This window comes from Pagrus pagrus (genome assembly GCF_965226575.1).
Source record: "Pagrus pagrus genome assembly, chromosome: 19".
Lineage (NCBI taxonomy): Eukaryota > Metazoa > Chordata > Actinopteri > Spariformes > Sparidae > Pagrus > Pagrus pagrus.
Window position 1 is genome coordinate 8,122,845 of NC_140203.1, and position 14,491 is coordinate 8,137,335.

At 43.1% G+C, this 14,491-nt stretch overlaps 1 protein-coding gene across 1 annotated transcript; it reads left to right on the forward strand.

Annotated features, from left to right (window-relative positions):
* The first annotated feature begins 1,396 nt into the window (after positions 1-1,396).
* Positions 1,397-12,020, forward strand: alpk2 (alpha-kinase 2). The gene is made up of 11 exons (XM_084382811.1): positions 1,397-1,448; positions 3,361-5,274; positions 6,716-8,234; positions 8,352-8,499; positions 9,067-9,194; positions 9,291-9,338; positions 9,424-9,722; positions 10,018-10,106; positions 10,209-10,426; positions 10,701-10,749; positions 10,830-12,020. Exons 2-11 carry the CDS (start codon positions 3,559-3,561, stop codon positions 11,035-11,037), a joined length of 4,422 nt encoding a protein of 1,473 aa, XP_084238937.1. The 5' UTR covers positions 1,397-1,448; positions 3,361-3,558; the 3' UTR covers positions 11,038-12,020.
* The last annotated feature ends 2,471 nt before the right edge of the window (positions 12,021-14,491 follow it).

The following is a 14,491-nucleotide window of genomic DNA, read 5'->3' on the forward strand; positions in this document are numbered from 1 at the left end:
CTATAGTGACTTCACACAGTGCTTTGCCAGCATAGAGGGGGTCAGTGCTCTGTTTAGTAGAAGATAAATATAGTCTAAAAAAGTCTATTTTATTTATTTACTTTGTTTAAAATCTGACCTGAGACATTGCTGTTTTTAATGGCGGGCCACTGATGTTAAACCACTATTTACAATGTGGTGATTTTAAAGCAGGAACAGTATCCGCTCCCCTCACCTGTCATAGGAGCAATTATGTAAGAGCCATAAATTATTTTTGGTTACCAAACTGTCCTTCAGTGGCATTTTGAAATAACATTCAGTAAGCAGTTTTCTGAAAGACATTCAAGTAAACAACTATGCAACAAACAAAAAAGAGACAATCTCAAGTTTTCTTAAGGCGGTTTAATATGACTAGAGGTTGTCGGGGAGAATAAACACCATCTATTCACTAGCAAACTATTCTAAATTAAGCTTTCCAACTTGCTGTTTCCCAGAATCATTATCACTTTCAACTGAATTATCGAACCGTTCAAACGATTGGAGAGTGACCCGCCATTAATATCATTGGGGCTTGTGTTCACTGCTCATTAGATGAGTGATTTGGCTAAATGAGAGGCAAAGTCACATTGAATCACTGTCACGCTAGCGTGAGATAATTGACTACTAATAAGTTTCCATAAAAAGCCAAGAAAGAGCTGGCCTCATTAGGTTGTTTTGGTCACGACACTGCATTGTTGCGAGAGTAGAGTGTAAATGTTTGCCAGAATTTCACAGGTGCCTATAAAGGCATGTTTATTTCACAGGAATTTACTTTGAAATAATGTTTTTTTTTTGTGGAAAACAAGTAATTACATGTTTTGTTGTGGGCTATTTGTTTTTCCCAGGCTCAACTCCTCAGCAAGTGGATTTTTATTTTTGCATTTATTCACTTCTCTCCACCTACATGGATCATGTTCAGGCAGGGAAGCTAACATGTACTGCTGTGTTCCAGGTTAAGTTAACTGATATGGATAGTGAAAATCCAGACAGACATGAGGCCATATTTCAAAGTACAACAACATATTTGATAACCCATGAGCTAACGTTAGCATCCTAGCTGACATTACCATGTGATATAAATGATAGGGAAGGCATCAATTATATAGAATATAGAAAATATCAAACTCATGTGCGTGCTCGCCAAGTTTCTCATAATTCCCCTTAATCACATCTACAACCATAACAACCACAAGTCAAGATCAAATTTTTTTTAAGTAGGCCATCACTGAAACAGCCTGTAAATATAGAGACGGAGCGTTAAATGTTCGAGATCGGCACATGTCCACAATATCAGGTAACCGACTTTGTACTACTTGCGGGGGACAACAGTTAAATATAGACTCACACCCCAAGACCGTCGGCTCTGCCTGAGCTCATACTGAAGTCCAACATCATAGGTCTATGTCCTCAACCGCACAGCTATGAAAAGGGTAAGTACTACGTGAATGGCTGGAAATCCCCTTCGCAGGCTATGACAACTGTTTTAATAATACTTTTATCGTGTGTGTGTCAGCTGTTAGGTAACTTGTTCGACATTTGTTTGTGGCTTTTATTGGGATTAGTAAATGTTTATGCTGCTTCACCACTAATAGGCTGACACACACACTCTGCTATGCTGCACGATAGACATGATTGACACATGATGCACTTTTTAAAGCATCAAAATTTTCTCTTAAAGTACTTTAGAAGTAAAATGTATTTTGGTGAATATTAGTGTATTTTTAATCCTGCTCATTTGCAGCTGTCAGTGTTGAGAAAGTCTTACATTTTGAAGCAGCTTGTGTTGTTATTTTCAAAACTGTGTTCACTTAGAAAGTCTCTGAGCTCAAGTCTTTCAAGTTAGCCGTTCACCTACAGGAGCTTTAAACATACAGCAGGCTCTTGGGGGGGTGTTGTGTGACCAAGGATGGATCTATTTTGGCACAGACAGTGAAGATGACATCGGATTACACTTTCTTGCTCTCAGTCACGCAGGTGCCGACAGCTTTATTGTTTTTTTATGTCAGTACAGATCAAGCCCTATCGAATGAGCGTATCAACCGTACCGACAAGTGTTTTCTGTTCAATTTAAAGCTTCACGAGCCTCTAAAAATAGGTTACAACTCTGATACGAGCCTATTATCCTGCATGTGACGATCAAGTCTAAAGATAGAGTCAGGGTACTAAATGTGATCGTGGCACATTGGATTAGATCCATTATTATTGTTGACGGTGTTAAGATAACTTATTAAAGGTTGCTATTAACTGACTTTATACAGCCTGAAAATTTGGTATTTTTTAATATTCAAGGTGTCAATAGACTAAAGTTAGGATCTGTAATCCGTAGTAAACATTTGAGGCTTGAGGGCTCAGCTAGGTGTCCTTCACTGCAGCTGGAATCTGACAAATGCAGGTCATGGGTGAAGATGTGCTGGTATTTTTCCAGTGTCTGTGCCACCAGTTCCCCTCCTTCGATCTTGCATATTTCGAAGCCTACCCTCTCAACACTTCATGTCACGCCTTTGCACGAATGTCAGGTAGTGGGCAACGCGGGCAGTTGTGAAATAGGTGCTGTCAAGAGACAGCTATGTGTTGTAATCTAAAAGAATTGGATTACTAACCATGAAGTGTGTCATCGATGTAGTAAGTTTAGTTATTTTGGGGTATTTGCAGTTTGGAATAGCATGAATGTTGAGGGCATTAGCAACGATGCTATACGAAGCTCCACACACTGTTTAATTATCAGGATTCAGGTTGGGACTCAGATAGAGCTGCAGATTCTCAGCTGAATGGTTTCAACTGCCTGCAGCTTTAAAGTCTCATGAACTTATGTAGCACCTTTCATCCATGAAAATTCCACCAACAAAAAAAGTAATAACATAAATAGAAAATAAAAAATAAAACTTAAAAACTATAAGGCCACGAAATGACAAGGCACCTTAAATAAAAGCCAAGCTAAAAAAGACATGTCTTGAGGTTGTTAAAGAATCAAATACTTTGTCTAATGCTTACTTAACGACCCCTCAGTTTTGCAAGACAATAGAAATTGGTGATTGTAGAATGTAGCTGGTAACAACACCACCACCACACACCAGACATTTTAATCAGCTTTAAAGGAACAACAACAGGAAGGTTTCCTGTCGATAAGGTATGTCAAGTGTCCTTTAAAAGCTTCTTAAATAGATGCAACATGCCATTTACAGGGGGTCTCCTGCAACTAAGATAAGCAGCAAGAGGGAGATAGTGGGCCCCTACAGAGGAGATTAATACACACGAGCATGAGATTATTCTACTGTCAGACTGTTTTGCAGATTCACTGTGAAATATTTCTATTCTCTTGTAATGGCTTGCTTCACTTTGCAGGTACTGAATCTAAAACCACCAGGAAACAGTTGGACCCAGGGGAGGAAATGACACTGCTGAAGCCAGGCACAGATCATGTTTGCACAGAACTTTCTCCCATTTGTCCCAAAACTTGGCCTAAAGTTGTTGCTTGACAGCGGGAGTCTCGCTGCTGACAACCTCCTCGAGCAGCACAACTAGAAGTCACGATCCAAGAGAATGGATCTGTCACTCCTTGACACGGATGACCAAACACGGTCACCAGCAGCAGGAGGGGATTCAGATTCTCCTTCTGCTCTGCACAGTCTCACAGATAACACGCCGTCTGCAGACGAGACAGGAGCAGAGACTGTGTCGGATCGCTCGGACCTCGCTGACGAATCAACCGAGACTTTGTCAAACGTTTCCAAATGCCTCCCTCGGGAGAAAAGCACTGACTCAGATCGTCTAAAGCCTTTCTCATCCAGCTATAATATGTCAGAGTGCTTGTCACTTAGGTCAGAGCCTGCACCAAAGGATGACGAATGCAGGGTTTGTAGCTATTTTGGTTCATCAGAACCTGTATTACCTCTTTTACCTCACTTCTCTCATGATCTTATTACCCCGAGATCTAAATCGGAGTTTAACGTCAATGAACCAGCCCTCTCCTTTTCTCTCATACCTCAACCTTGCGGTGCAATGTCATCTGCTTCTGAGGGCTTGATGGAGCCGTCTGTCACTGAGCCTTTCTCTAGCCACAGCTTCAGCTCTGACCACAGCAAAGCCACTTCTCTATTGAGGTCGTTATCACATCAGTCAGATAGTTTAGAAAGTGACACGGCTATAGCACCTATGCCAGACCTTTACATCTTTGAAAGTGAGACACAGGGCTTCATCCTGAGACCTAATGTTGATCCAGAGGAGATTAAATGTCATGAATACCAAAGATTATCACAAACAGACCATGACTGCGATACATTTGACTTGATGTGCGATTCAGAAAATGTTGGGACTCAATGTCAGCACGGCTCTAGCGAGGCACAAGCTATGCCGAACTATGAGTCAGACATGAGCCAGCATACACGGCTAAAACCACCTGCTGTTGAAGCCTGTGAGGTAGCCTTGATGTCCGTAAATGACGCGAGACGAGAGACAGCAGAGGTCACCGATTTAACCCCGAAACCATGGCGCAGTCACAGCCCCATCGAACTGTGGCTGGACGCATGCCAGTATCTGGCAGGCGAGGATACAGAAGATGGGGTCGTCTTGGACAAGACAAGACATCCTGTGATGCAAGGAGTGCTCACGGCCACCGGTGGCCTGTCATTTCCCACAAGAGGGACACAAGTGTCAAGTTACAACCCTGATAGTAGTGAAGGGATTGGCTGGTCCGATGATGACACCAGAGGTTGGGGGCCACCGGTTGAGAGGTGGTCATCAGTGGACAGTTGGGCAAGCGCGCTCTCAGACTGGACTGGGATCATTGCGTCTCCCCCAGAGGACTTCACAGCTGCCTTCACAGAAATAGGCGCTGAGATAGATGCTTTGACACAGGCACTGGCAGAGGTAAACACTCATATAGATACAGAGACACCTACAGAAGGAGGGGATCAAGAGGCAGCAGCGCAGGCACAATCGCAGCCAACCATGGGTGTCCAGGATCAGCCTCTGAAGATGCAAAACATCCCAGAGAGCCCCGTCCTCGTTGGGCAGAGCTCTCTGTCTTTGTGCCTAGAAGCTGCAGGACCTGAGCTGCCAGGCAGAGAGGGCTCCCAGAGCGCTCCTGGAGGATACGATGAAGTTGTGATCCCTGGATCTACTTCTTCTGCCGATCTGGACCTTTCCTTTGAGACGGACAGCTTCATCGGCAGTGAAGAGGATCCAATTATACTAAATATAATAGAGGATACAGATTTCGAGAGAGAGAATCCGCCAAGAGAGCTCAACATTTACAAGGTAAGATGTATTATGATAAAGATCTATATACATTTTTTGTCTATTTGATTGTAAATTTGAGACTTCTTATCAGGTACAATTTTAAAAAGTGTTTGACAGCTGGAAAGTTTATGCTTGAAATATGATTGGATTTTCCTGAGTTGTTACCCTGCGTGTTGGCCCCACACACTCCCAAAACACACAGTGGAAACAGTGGATAGATTCACCCTTCGTGATAGAAAGAATAACAGCGATCACCTTCAAATCGGACATGCTGGCCAACAGATAAATCAGCCATGTGCTTTGGAAACACAGCCAGAACAGTAAGAGACATTCCCACTGCTGCCCTTGTCGGTGTTGTCATACCTACAGCATTGATAGCCTGTCAGGAGGTACTGTGCACAGAGTGGTCCTGAGAGTGAAATCCACATGTGTCACCACACGGCATACCCACGAGTATTGTCGCCTTGCTTTGGACAGGAGCCATTCATTTGTGCACCCAAGATATGTCACCTAGGCTTGATGCTGTATTATTGGATAAGTCCTTTGGCTCTCATCTCAAAGACCAACAGCTGCGTGAGCTGAAGGAAACAGGAGTGCCTGAGAGGAAAACTTCAGATGGACAGAAATGGCATCTAATAATAGCTGAGAGTTCAATGATAATAGCACGCATCCGTGGCTTGTCAGGGTGGAGGGGTGAGAGGAGAGCACAGCTGAGGACTGAAACACGACCCTCCCTTGCTCTCTCTCTCTCTCTCTCTCTTTTCGTACATACCCTTTAACACATAGATTCCCACCGCATCTCCTTTAAAAACCCAAGATCAGGACGCCAACGGGTCCGTGGGACCAGGAGACTGTTTTTTGATTGGCTTAGGTACGCAGGGCATAGCTGGAGCTCCTGTTTTTAACAGCAACAGTATAGGTTTCAGTTGCATGCAGGACATATGGATTGTTGGATTGGATATAGGAGCATGGTGTTTCATAAACTGCTGCGTTTTGGCTCTATAGAAAGGTATGTGTTGAAAAGAAATAGGAAAAAGACCTTACATGGCGTGATTTTGTAACCTGCTATCCGCATAATATGCCTTTAACTTTTAGTTAAAGGTGGGTTGACCAATTTTGGAGGGTGATTGTTGCTTCTTGAGTCTGATGCCCAGTTCGTCAACTTGCGCTTTGGGTTAATGGCTTCGTCCGAGCAACTATTGTTTATTGCAGAGTCCCATTCCCAGGTCGTCAAATACCGACGTCTGGGAACGACACTCAACAATCAACAATCTTGCTTCAGAATCGTTAACCTCACCTTTAGGCAAGCTCTTTAACAGGATTAATACCAGAGTCTCAGCGGAGTCAAGCTAAAGTTAATCAAAATTCCTATGAAGAAAGGACTGTCTCAGAAATAGCTTTATGTGTTAGTGAAAATAACCTCACACTTTTATTAATATGTGTCCATTTTCATTATCAGCCTTTTGCAGATGGACTGCGTGAAGTGACAGATGAGCACAGGATCTCCCAGCCGAGCTCGGTGGCAGAGCAGGAAGCTAAAAGCAGCTCTGGGCCAGTTGAGGTTGAAGGAGAAGTAACTGAATGTTCAAAAGATCTCCTGGCCACACGCTCACATGTGCCAGGTGTGGACACACAACCTGGCCTCCATATAAATGTTCCTGAACACGTGTCATCTGATCCTTCGCCAGACCTTGATGGTGCATGTCAGTTGGAGCCACAGTGGGGAAGTCCCAAGTTTATTATGCCCTTAGCCCCTCTCGGTATCGGCTCCACCCTCTTCTGTCAGACGAGCAGCGGTTTGAAAGGAGATCAAACTTGTGTCAAAAGGTCTCTCAATGTCAACAGAGACCTCAGTTGTGATCAACCAAGCGTTCTCTGGCAAACCTCGGATGGGATTACTGGCAAACCTTCTTTGGAAGGCGATGAAGAGTTGATTCATAGAAAGGAAAATACAACAGACTCTTCTGGGGAATCTTCATCAGAGGGACAACGGGACTTGGACCCTGCAGGGTGTTTCTTCACTCCACGAAAAACACTAATCGAGGAGATTAATGATCTCAGTAGAGAACTGTCAAACTTGGCTGTTGTCCCTGCAGATCACATCTTCATCTCAGAGGAGAACCGTATTGCAATCATCACTTTAGATGTGAATGATCCTTTTGCATCCAGGGCTGTAAAACCCATCAGCGTACACTCTGCAAAGACTCAGCTGAATCAGGAAAAGATGCCTCATAAAAGCCATAAATCCACCTCAGAGGGTAAAAAACACTCCAAAAAGGACAAGTCAGCGGGTCATCATCATGCTGCACCGGCTTCAAAGAAACAGGAGAATTTATCTCAACATGTTTCAGCCCAGCAGGTCTGCAAACATGAAGACACTCGTCCTCTCACAGGGGAGAATCATGCAAATGAGAACACTCCAGCTAGGCTTGAGGACAAGGAGATGAAACTGGTGATCGAGACCAGCGTGGCAACCGAAAAGGCTCCAACCAAGTCACATGGAAAAAAGAAAAAGAAACATGCTCAGAGCGCAACGGGCGTGAAAAATGCTGGGGAGCCGCTCGTTGAAGTGGAGAATGGGGCAAAACCAAAGACGGCAAGAGGAAGGATCGATATGTTTGAGGACAAGCTGGGTGCTAAAGCTGGGAAAGCTCAAAAGGACAGTGATCAGTCACACGGTGCTGAGAAAAAGTCCCAGCGACCAGAGGCTAAAGCACCCCAGGGAGAACAACCTCCGCATCATACGGATCATAAAGACCACCAGATAAAACACTTCCCCAGTCCTTTGAAGGATGATGTTAAAAGACCACGGCTGTCGGGGGATAAGTTCGGAAAGATTCTCAGCGCTATGGAGTCTAAACTACCGAAGCCAGATGTTTCTATCAAGGCGAAGGGAGAGGAGCGTAAGGTAGACGCCGGGGCGACTCCGAAGAAGGCGTACAGTGAAGTGGTCAAACAGAAAATCCCACCTAAGGAAGGTAAGGAATAAACAATGAACCATTTTCTGCTCTTATGTGACACATTATCAACAAACGACTCTATGCAAACTCACATTCTTCAAGCTCATAATAAAAAGATTATCATAACGTCTGCAGAACCCAAGGTGGTGAAGCCAGTCCAGGCAGAGGCAGTGAGCGGAGACCCTCAGAGTCTGTGTCTCTGGTGTCAGTTTTCGGCTGTCTTCTCCCATCACAGCGTCACCTGGAGCAGAGACGGCACTGTCCTGGCTGACATCAAGAGGAGGTACTGAGATTCATTTTACGTGATCTTTACTCAAACTGAACAATCCACTGTGCAGGATATTTTCATGTAACTCAGCTCAACGCCCCGAAGTGCCAGCCAGTCTCCTCTCAGTGACTTATCACATATCACAACACTCTATAACGAGATTATCTTGACAACTATATATGCACCGTTACTGTAAGTAATACTTTAGCAACGGTTCCTTATATTTTGTGTCTGATGGCCAATCTAACAGTATCTTAAAGATGAACTCAAATCTTTAACGCTCTTCATTAGCCTATATAAAATATGTACCTTCAGTGGCAGTTTAACAATAATTCATTCACTACTAAAGGTAACTGTTTCAACTTTATATCCTTAATTTTTAGCTGTTTTGGATGTTTATCGTACTTAATGGAAACCATTTCAAACATTTATTCATTACTTTTACCTAATTAGCCTATCTAAGGATCCTGCAATACCATAATGTATACGTCACAGTGAATCAAAATACCAGATTATATTCAGATCCAGTGCCAGACGGTTGTAGTATTGTGGCTTTGTGTGACGCTGTCCCTCTCTCTGAAGTGCAGGGGACGAGAGCAGAGTGTCGCTGAATATCTCCAACGCTTCTCACAAAGACTTGGGCAAGTACCAGTGTCGGCTCACCAGTTCACACGGATCGGTCACCCTGGACTACCTGCTCACATACGAAGGTAAAAACACGAGTTAATTATACCAGCTATTTTCAACGTGAACACGAAAATGTACAGTTAAAATTGTGTATCTTAATGACTCTGACTATTTTGCAGTGCTCAGTGAGATCGTCATCCCTCCAACTCCAACAAAGACCGTCACAGGTAAGTTGTGATCTCAGGTTTATTACGTTACATTCCAGTTTACTGTTTTGTTTTGGTTCTTGACAAAGATCTGTGTTTCCTCTAGCTGCCCCAGTAGAAGTGGGGACAGAAGAAGAGGATGTGCAGTGTTCCAGGCTGCTGTTCAAAGAGGATTTCCTGTCTGACCAATACTTTGGAGAGAACCAACCTGCCAGCATCATCACTGAGAAGGTCCACTTCGGGGAGGGGATGCATCGGCGGGCTTTCCGGACCAAGCTGCACGCGGGTCAGATACCCCTGTTAGTACCTGGACACTCCTGTGTGCTCAAAGTGCACAATTCTATCAGCTACGGGACCAAGAACAACGACGAGCTGGTTCAGAAGAACTTCACCTTGGCTGTAGAGGTACGAATGTCACACAACTCTGTTGTCAGGCCCGACCGCCTTTCATAGCTAAAAGTATAATTGCATTATGTGCAGAAATGTTCTTGTTGGGTGCCACGTTAGATGTCATTCAGTTCAACCTACGGGGAAAAGAGGCAGCAATTACACGAGAAGACTGATACCACTCTCATGTCTGTACAGTCAATATGTACCCGGAGGCAGCACCTGGTTAGCATAGCTTAGCATAAAGACTAGAAACAGGGGGACCCATGCAGAGAGTAGTTGTTTTATAACAGACTTTTTTTTGGCTCTGTAGGAGTGCCAGGTCCAGAACACAGCGAGAGAGTACATCAAGTCCTACACCACTGAAGCCCAGTCTGTTGAGGCCTTCGGAGCGATCCCAGAGTGAGTGACGCATAAACTTAATGCTCAACTAAACTCTCTGCAGCCTTCATATTATTGTAGAACAATGTAGAGCTCAAGCTCTTTCTTTCATGCTTCCACCAGGATCATTCCCATCTATCTGGTTCACCGCCCATCCAATGACATCCCGTATGCAACGCTGGAGGAAGAGCTGATTGGGGACTTTGTCAAGTATTCAGTCAAGGATGGCAAAGAGATCAACCTGATGAGGCGCGACTCGGAGGCAGGACAGAAATGTTGTGCTTTCCAGCACTGGGTCTACCACAAGACCGAGGGCAACCTGCTGGTCACTGACATGCAAGGTTAGGAAAACAACCCTGTGGACTGAATAAATGTTGGCAAATATTGTCGCATGGATAAAATTGTTCAGAGGTCTCCTTAATGATATCCAGTGGTCTCACACCTACACTCGCCCACCCTCCCCTCCTGATATGAACAATACAAATGTGTAGTTTGCAGAAATGTTAACTGCCAACATTTCATTCTTATGACTGGGCTGATGAAAACATGGAAAATCTGCACTCAGAACGACCACTTCAGAGCACTAAACACAGTCTGAATATTCTGGTTTTGCAGGAGTGGGAATGAGGCTTACTGATGTGGGAATAGCCACCTCTAAGAAAGGGTGAGTATTTTTATAGAACCGCTAACAGATGTAAATTGCTGACATGCTAATTGATGTATTGATCATATATTTCTTTTTAGATACAAAGGCTTCAAAGGAAACTGTGCCACCTCCTTCATTGACCAGTTCAAAGCCTTGCACCTGTGCAACAAGTACTGTGAGATCCTGGGCCTCAAATCCCTGCAGCCAAAACCGAAAAAGCCTGCGTCTGCTCCGAAACCCAAACCCCAGCCGTCCGCTGCACCCAAGAAGAAAATATTCGGGCCAACAGTGAAGGGCAAGTCATAATAGGAGGAGAGTTTGGGACTTTGGAATTCATTGTTATTGAATTTGGTGAGGTTTTTGGTGATTTGCATCACTCACGTTGGATCTCGTCACGCAGAGTTTGGAAAGTTGTCCAAAGTTTTGGACGAGGACATATTTGACTCTGACGGGAGCGATCGTTGCTTCATCCCGCGTCGGACATTTTAGAGATATATTTTATTTTACTGAAGATTTCTATATGAGAGAGTATGTATAACCTAAGAGAGGAAACATTAGTTTGGAGAAAACTGTGACAACTTTAACAAACACTTGAAAATGATGAGGAGAATGACGAGTTTGTCTGCAGTGTTGAACTGTGATGTCTTAGAGATTTGCTTTATTGATGAAGTGCAATGACTTTTCTTGACAGATCAATGCAGAGTTTTTCTTGTTTTTCTGTTTTTTTTTACTTCTGTGATGTTTTCAAACTATTAGTTCATTAAATTAATGAACTTGTTAATTAATTGATTTGAGGAAACAGTAGCGGTAGAGGATGTATATTGTTTTGCGAGGCGACAAAGGTGTTTTAATGAACGTATATTCGCTTTACTGTTTTTAAAACGTTTGTTCATGTAGTAAAGCTTCTGATTCAGACACACAGAGACATTTTGTACACATAAAGCTCACTTTAAGTCTGCCTTTGAATTTATTCACTGAAAAATGTGAAGGTTTATTAATATTTTCTTTTTAAAATCTGAGGCGATTCTGCTTGTCAGATTGATTTTGAATGTCTGGCCTCATTTCAAAGATCTATACCCAGCAATCCAATACACCGAGAGCAAAATCTACTCACGTTCAGAGTCCATATGATCTCAATAGCATGGGAGATATTCAATTGCAGGCTCAAATGGCCTCTATACATCACTGTCGCCTTTTAAATCTCTGACCCAAATTGCTGAGATGGCTCTCAGGGTGCGGCTGTGGCCAGTGTGTAGATCTTAATTATTAAAGAGATGTTGCTGGTTGAAGATACTTTCTGATTTCTCTTTAATCAAGTTAAATCAACTCGGACCTAAAGGTTACACAGAGGAGGAGGGTGCTGCGTCATGATTTTAACACTGTGGTAATGTAAATATGCAAATATCTGTATGTCTTTGTACAAAAACAAAACAAAAAAAATGAACATTTTGCCTTTTTTAATTTTAATTCTTAGGAATGTGTACAAGTTCACTCTGTAGAAACAGACACAAAACAAACACTTTTTATTCACATTATCCACGTGCACGGAGACAAATACAGCATAACAAGTGCCTGTATCAGACGACCGTGTCGAAACACTTGGCAGCAGCATGAAAACAGACGGGTCGTCTATACGGCGAATTAGCGCCTCAAATGCAAACGAAAAGTGGGTCACGCTCACAGGCTCAAGATCACGAACGATGCATCAACACTCTGCAGGTCTATTTTCATCCCTGCCACTCCTGCATGGTCCAATGTGTCCCAGGCTACAGGCACACCGACAGATGGGGACACACTTTACTTTTTTTTACAGTGTAAGATAATCAAGATGGCACAAAAACAGGAAACTGAGGAATCTATTGAGGTCCTTTTCACACTGTAGCTATTTAGTGTGATAATGGCGTTTGATACAGAGGACACAAACACCATTGTCACACTCCACAGCTCTGGAGGACAGAGTTTACTGGAGAGGTTGTTAATACAAACCGCTGGATGGGAAACCTGGTGAGATAAGAGGGAGGGGGGGAGTAGTTTGGTGAGATGTGGAATAAATAAAAAGAGGAGAAACCAGATACAATGTTAACATACACGTGGTGTTGGTGTGCGTGTGGTGCTCTGACAGGGCTTTGAAACTCAGTAAACTGTGCTTTATGATTTATGATCATCCATGTGGCCCTGGTACCCGTCAATATGCTGAAATAAAACATGAATTTAAAATATAGAAAACTATTAAAAATAAGGAAAATAGTGCTGAGTATATATACAAGGCCTATCCGAAGTGTCTAACGTCCAGTCATGTCTTCTTCAACTGGTTGTGGGGATGACTGCAGCTGTGTGCATGTGTGTGTGTGTGTGTCAATAAGAGAGTTTTTTTTTTTATATGACAAAAATGGCATAAAGTTTCCTCAGATGTAGCTGAAAAAAGTTGTTTCAGATTGTATGTCACAGTAGATTCAAATTTCTTTTTTTTAACATTTATGGGCTCAAAATAGCAAAGAGTTTTTCTTTTCTAATCGTTATCATCAACTTTACTCATAAAACTTTGGGATAAAACATTTCTGAGACAAGGATTGAACTCACCTCAAGTGGATCCTCTTCTCTGACTGATTCATTCGTACCCTTGAATCATCCTCCTGCTCCTGATTCTCCCAGCGTTCTGCGCTCCTTCTCTCTCGCACCAGAGGTCTTTGTCTCCAAACAGCTAAAAGTCCAGTAGTGCGTCCGTACCCGCGTGTTCATGAGGTGATATGTGGTGCAATTGGGTTTGATGCCGTCCCCCGTCCAAGTCTTTATGTAGACGGAGCAGGGTTTGGACAAACAGCCAGTTCCACATTAGTGATAAGCTACAGGGGAAGTATTGATCGACCCTGACCAGAGGTAGAGGGTGAGGGGTGGAGGAGGGGGAGACCAAAAAAACTGCCCCTAGTGAGGCCCTAGGGCCTTAATAACCAGAGTTTCACTGAAAGTCACCGTAAGCAGAAGGTAACAGGCTGCAGAAGATTGTGAGGTGGATTTGAGAGGCCGAAAAGTCAACAAGTCACACAACCAGCAGAGAATTGTGAGTAAATTTAGTAAAAGTCGACACTGAAGTCAAAGTCAAAACGCATTTTTGTCATGTGTTTATTTCACAAGGTAAATCCTCACTGTATCTCTGACAGCAATGACTCACAATACTTTAGTGAAAATCCAAATTATTAGGAGTTAATAGTTAATGGATAGAATATAGTTAATAATTAGGCCCTTCACTATAAGTAGTGGCCCCCCCAGTTTCATTATAAACCCTGTCACCTGGCAAACTACAGGGGACGTATTGCAGCTTATCCATAATTCCTCCACGCTCCCCCTGGTAGTCTAACTGAAGGAGTACACCTGCACGTCACGTCACAAACCGCAGACACTCAGAAAGCTGCTACTTCTAACATTAAGCTGCTGAAGGTGACCATGTTTACTTTCCTGCACCAGAGATGATTTCCTGGGACAAGCTGATGTTACTTATTTGCATGTGTGTGTGTGTGTGTGTGTCCACATTTTGAGTCACCTGAAGACCGCATGCATAGGTTTTAAAACAGCTAAAGGTTGTTCAGTAAGTAGTTAAGAGTTACAAAACAGTAACAGTTGAAATAATTAGATCAAATTAATGGATAAACAGTTGAAACAATTAAGAAAAAGTAATGGATATCCTTAAACTGTGGAAATACTTGGCACAAGGATAAACTATTTAAATAAATAGCTAAAAATAATGGATAACCAGCTGAAATAG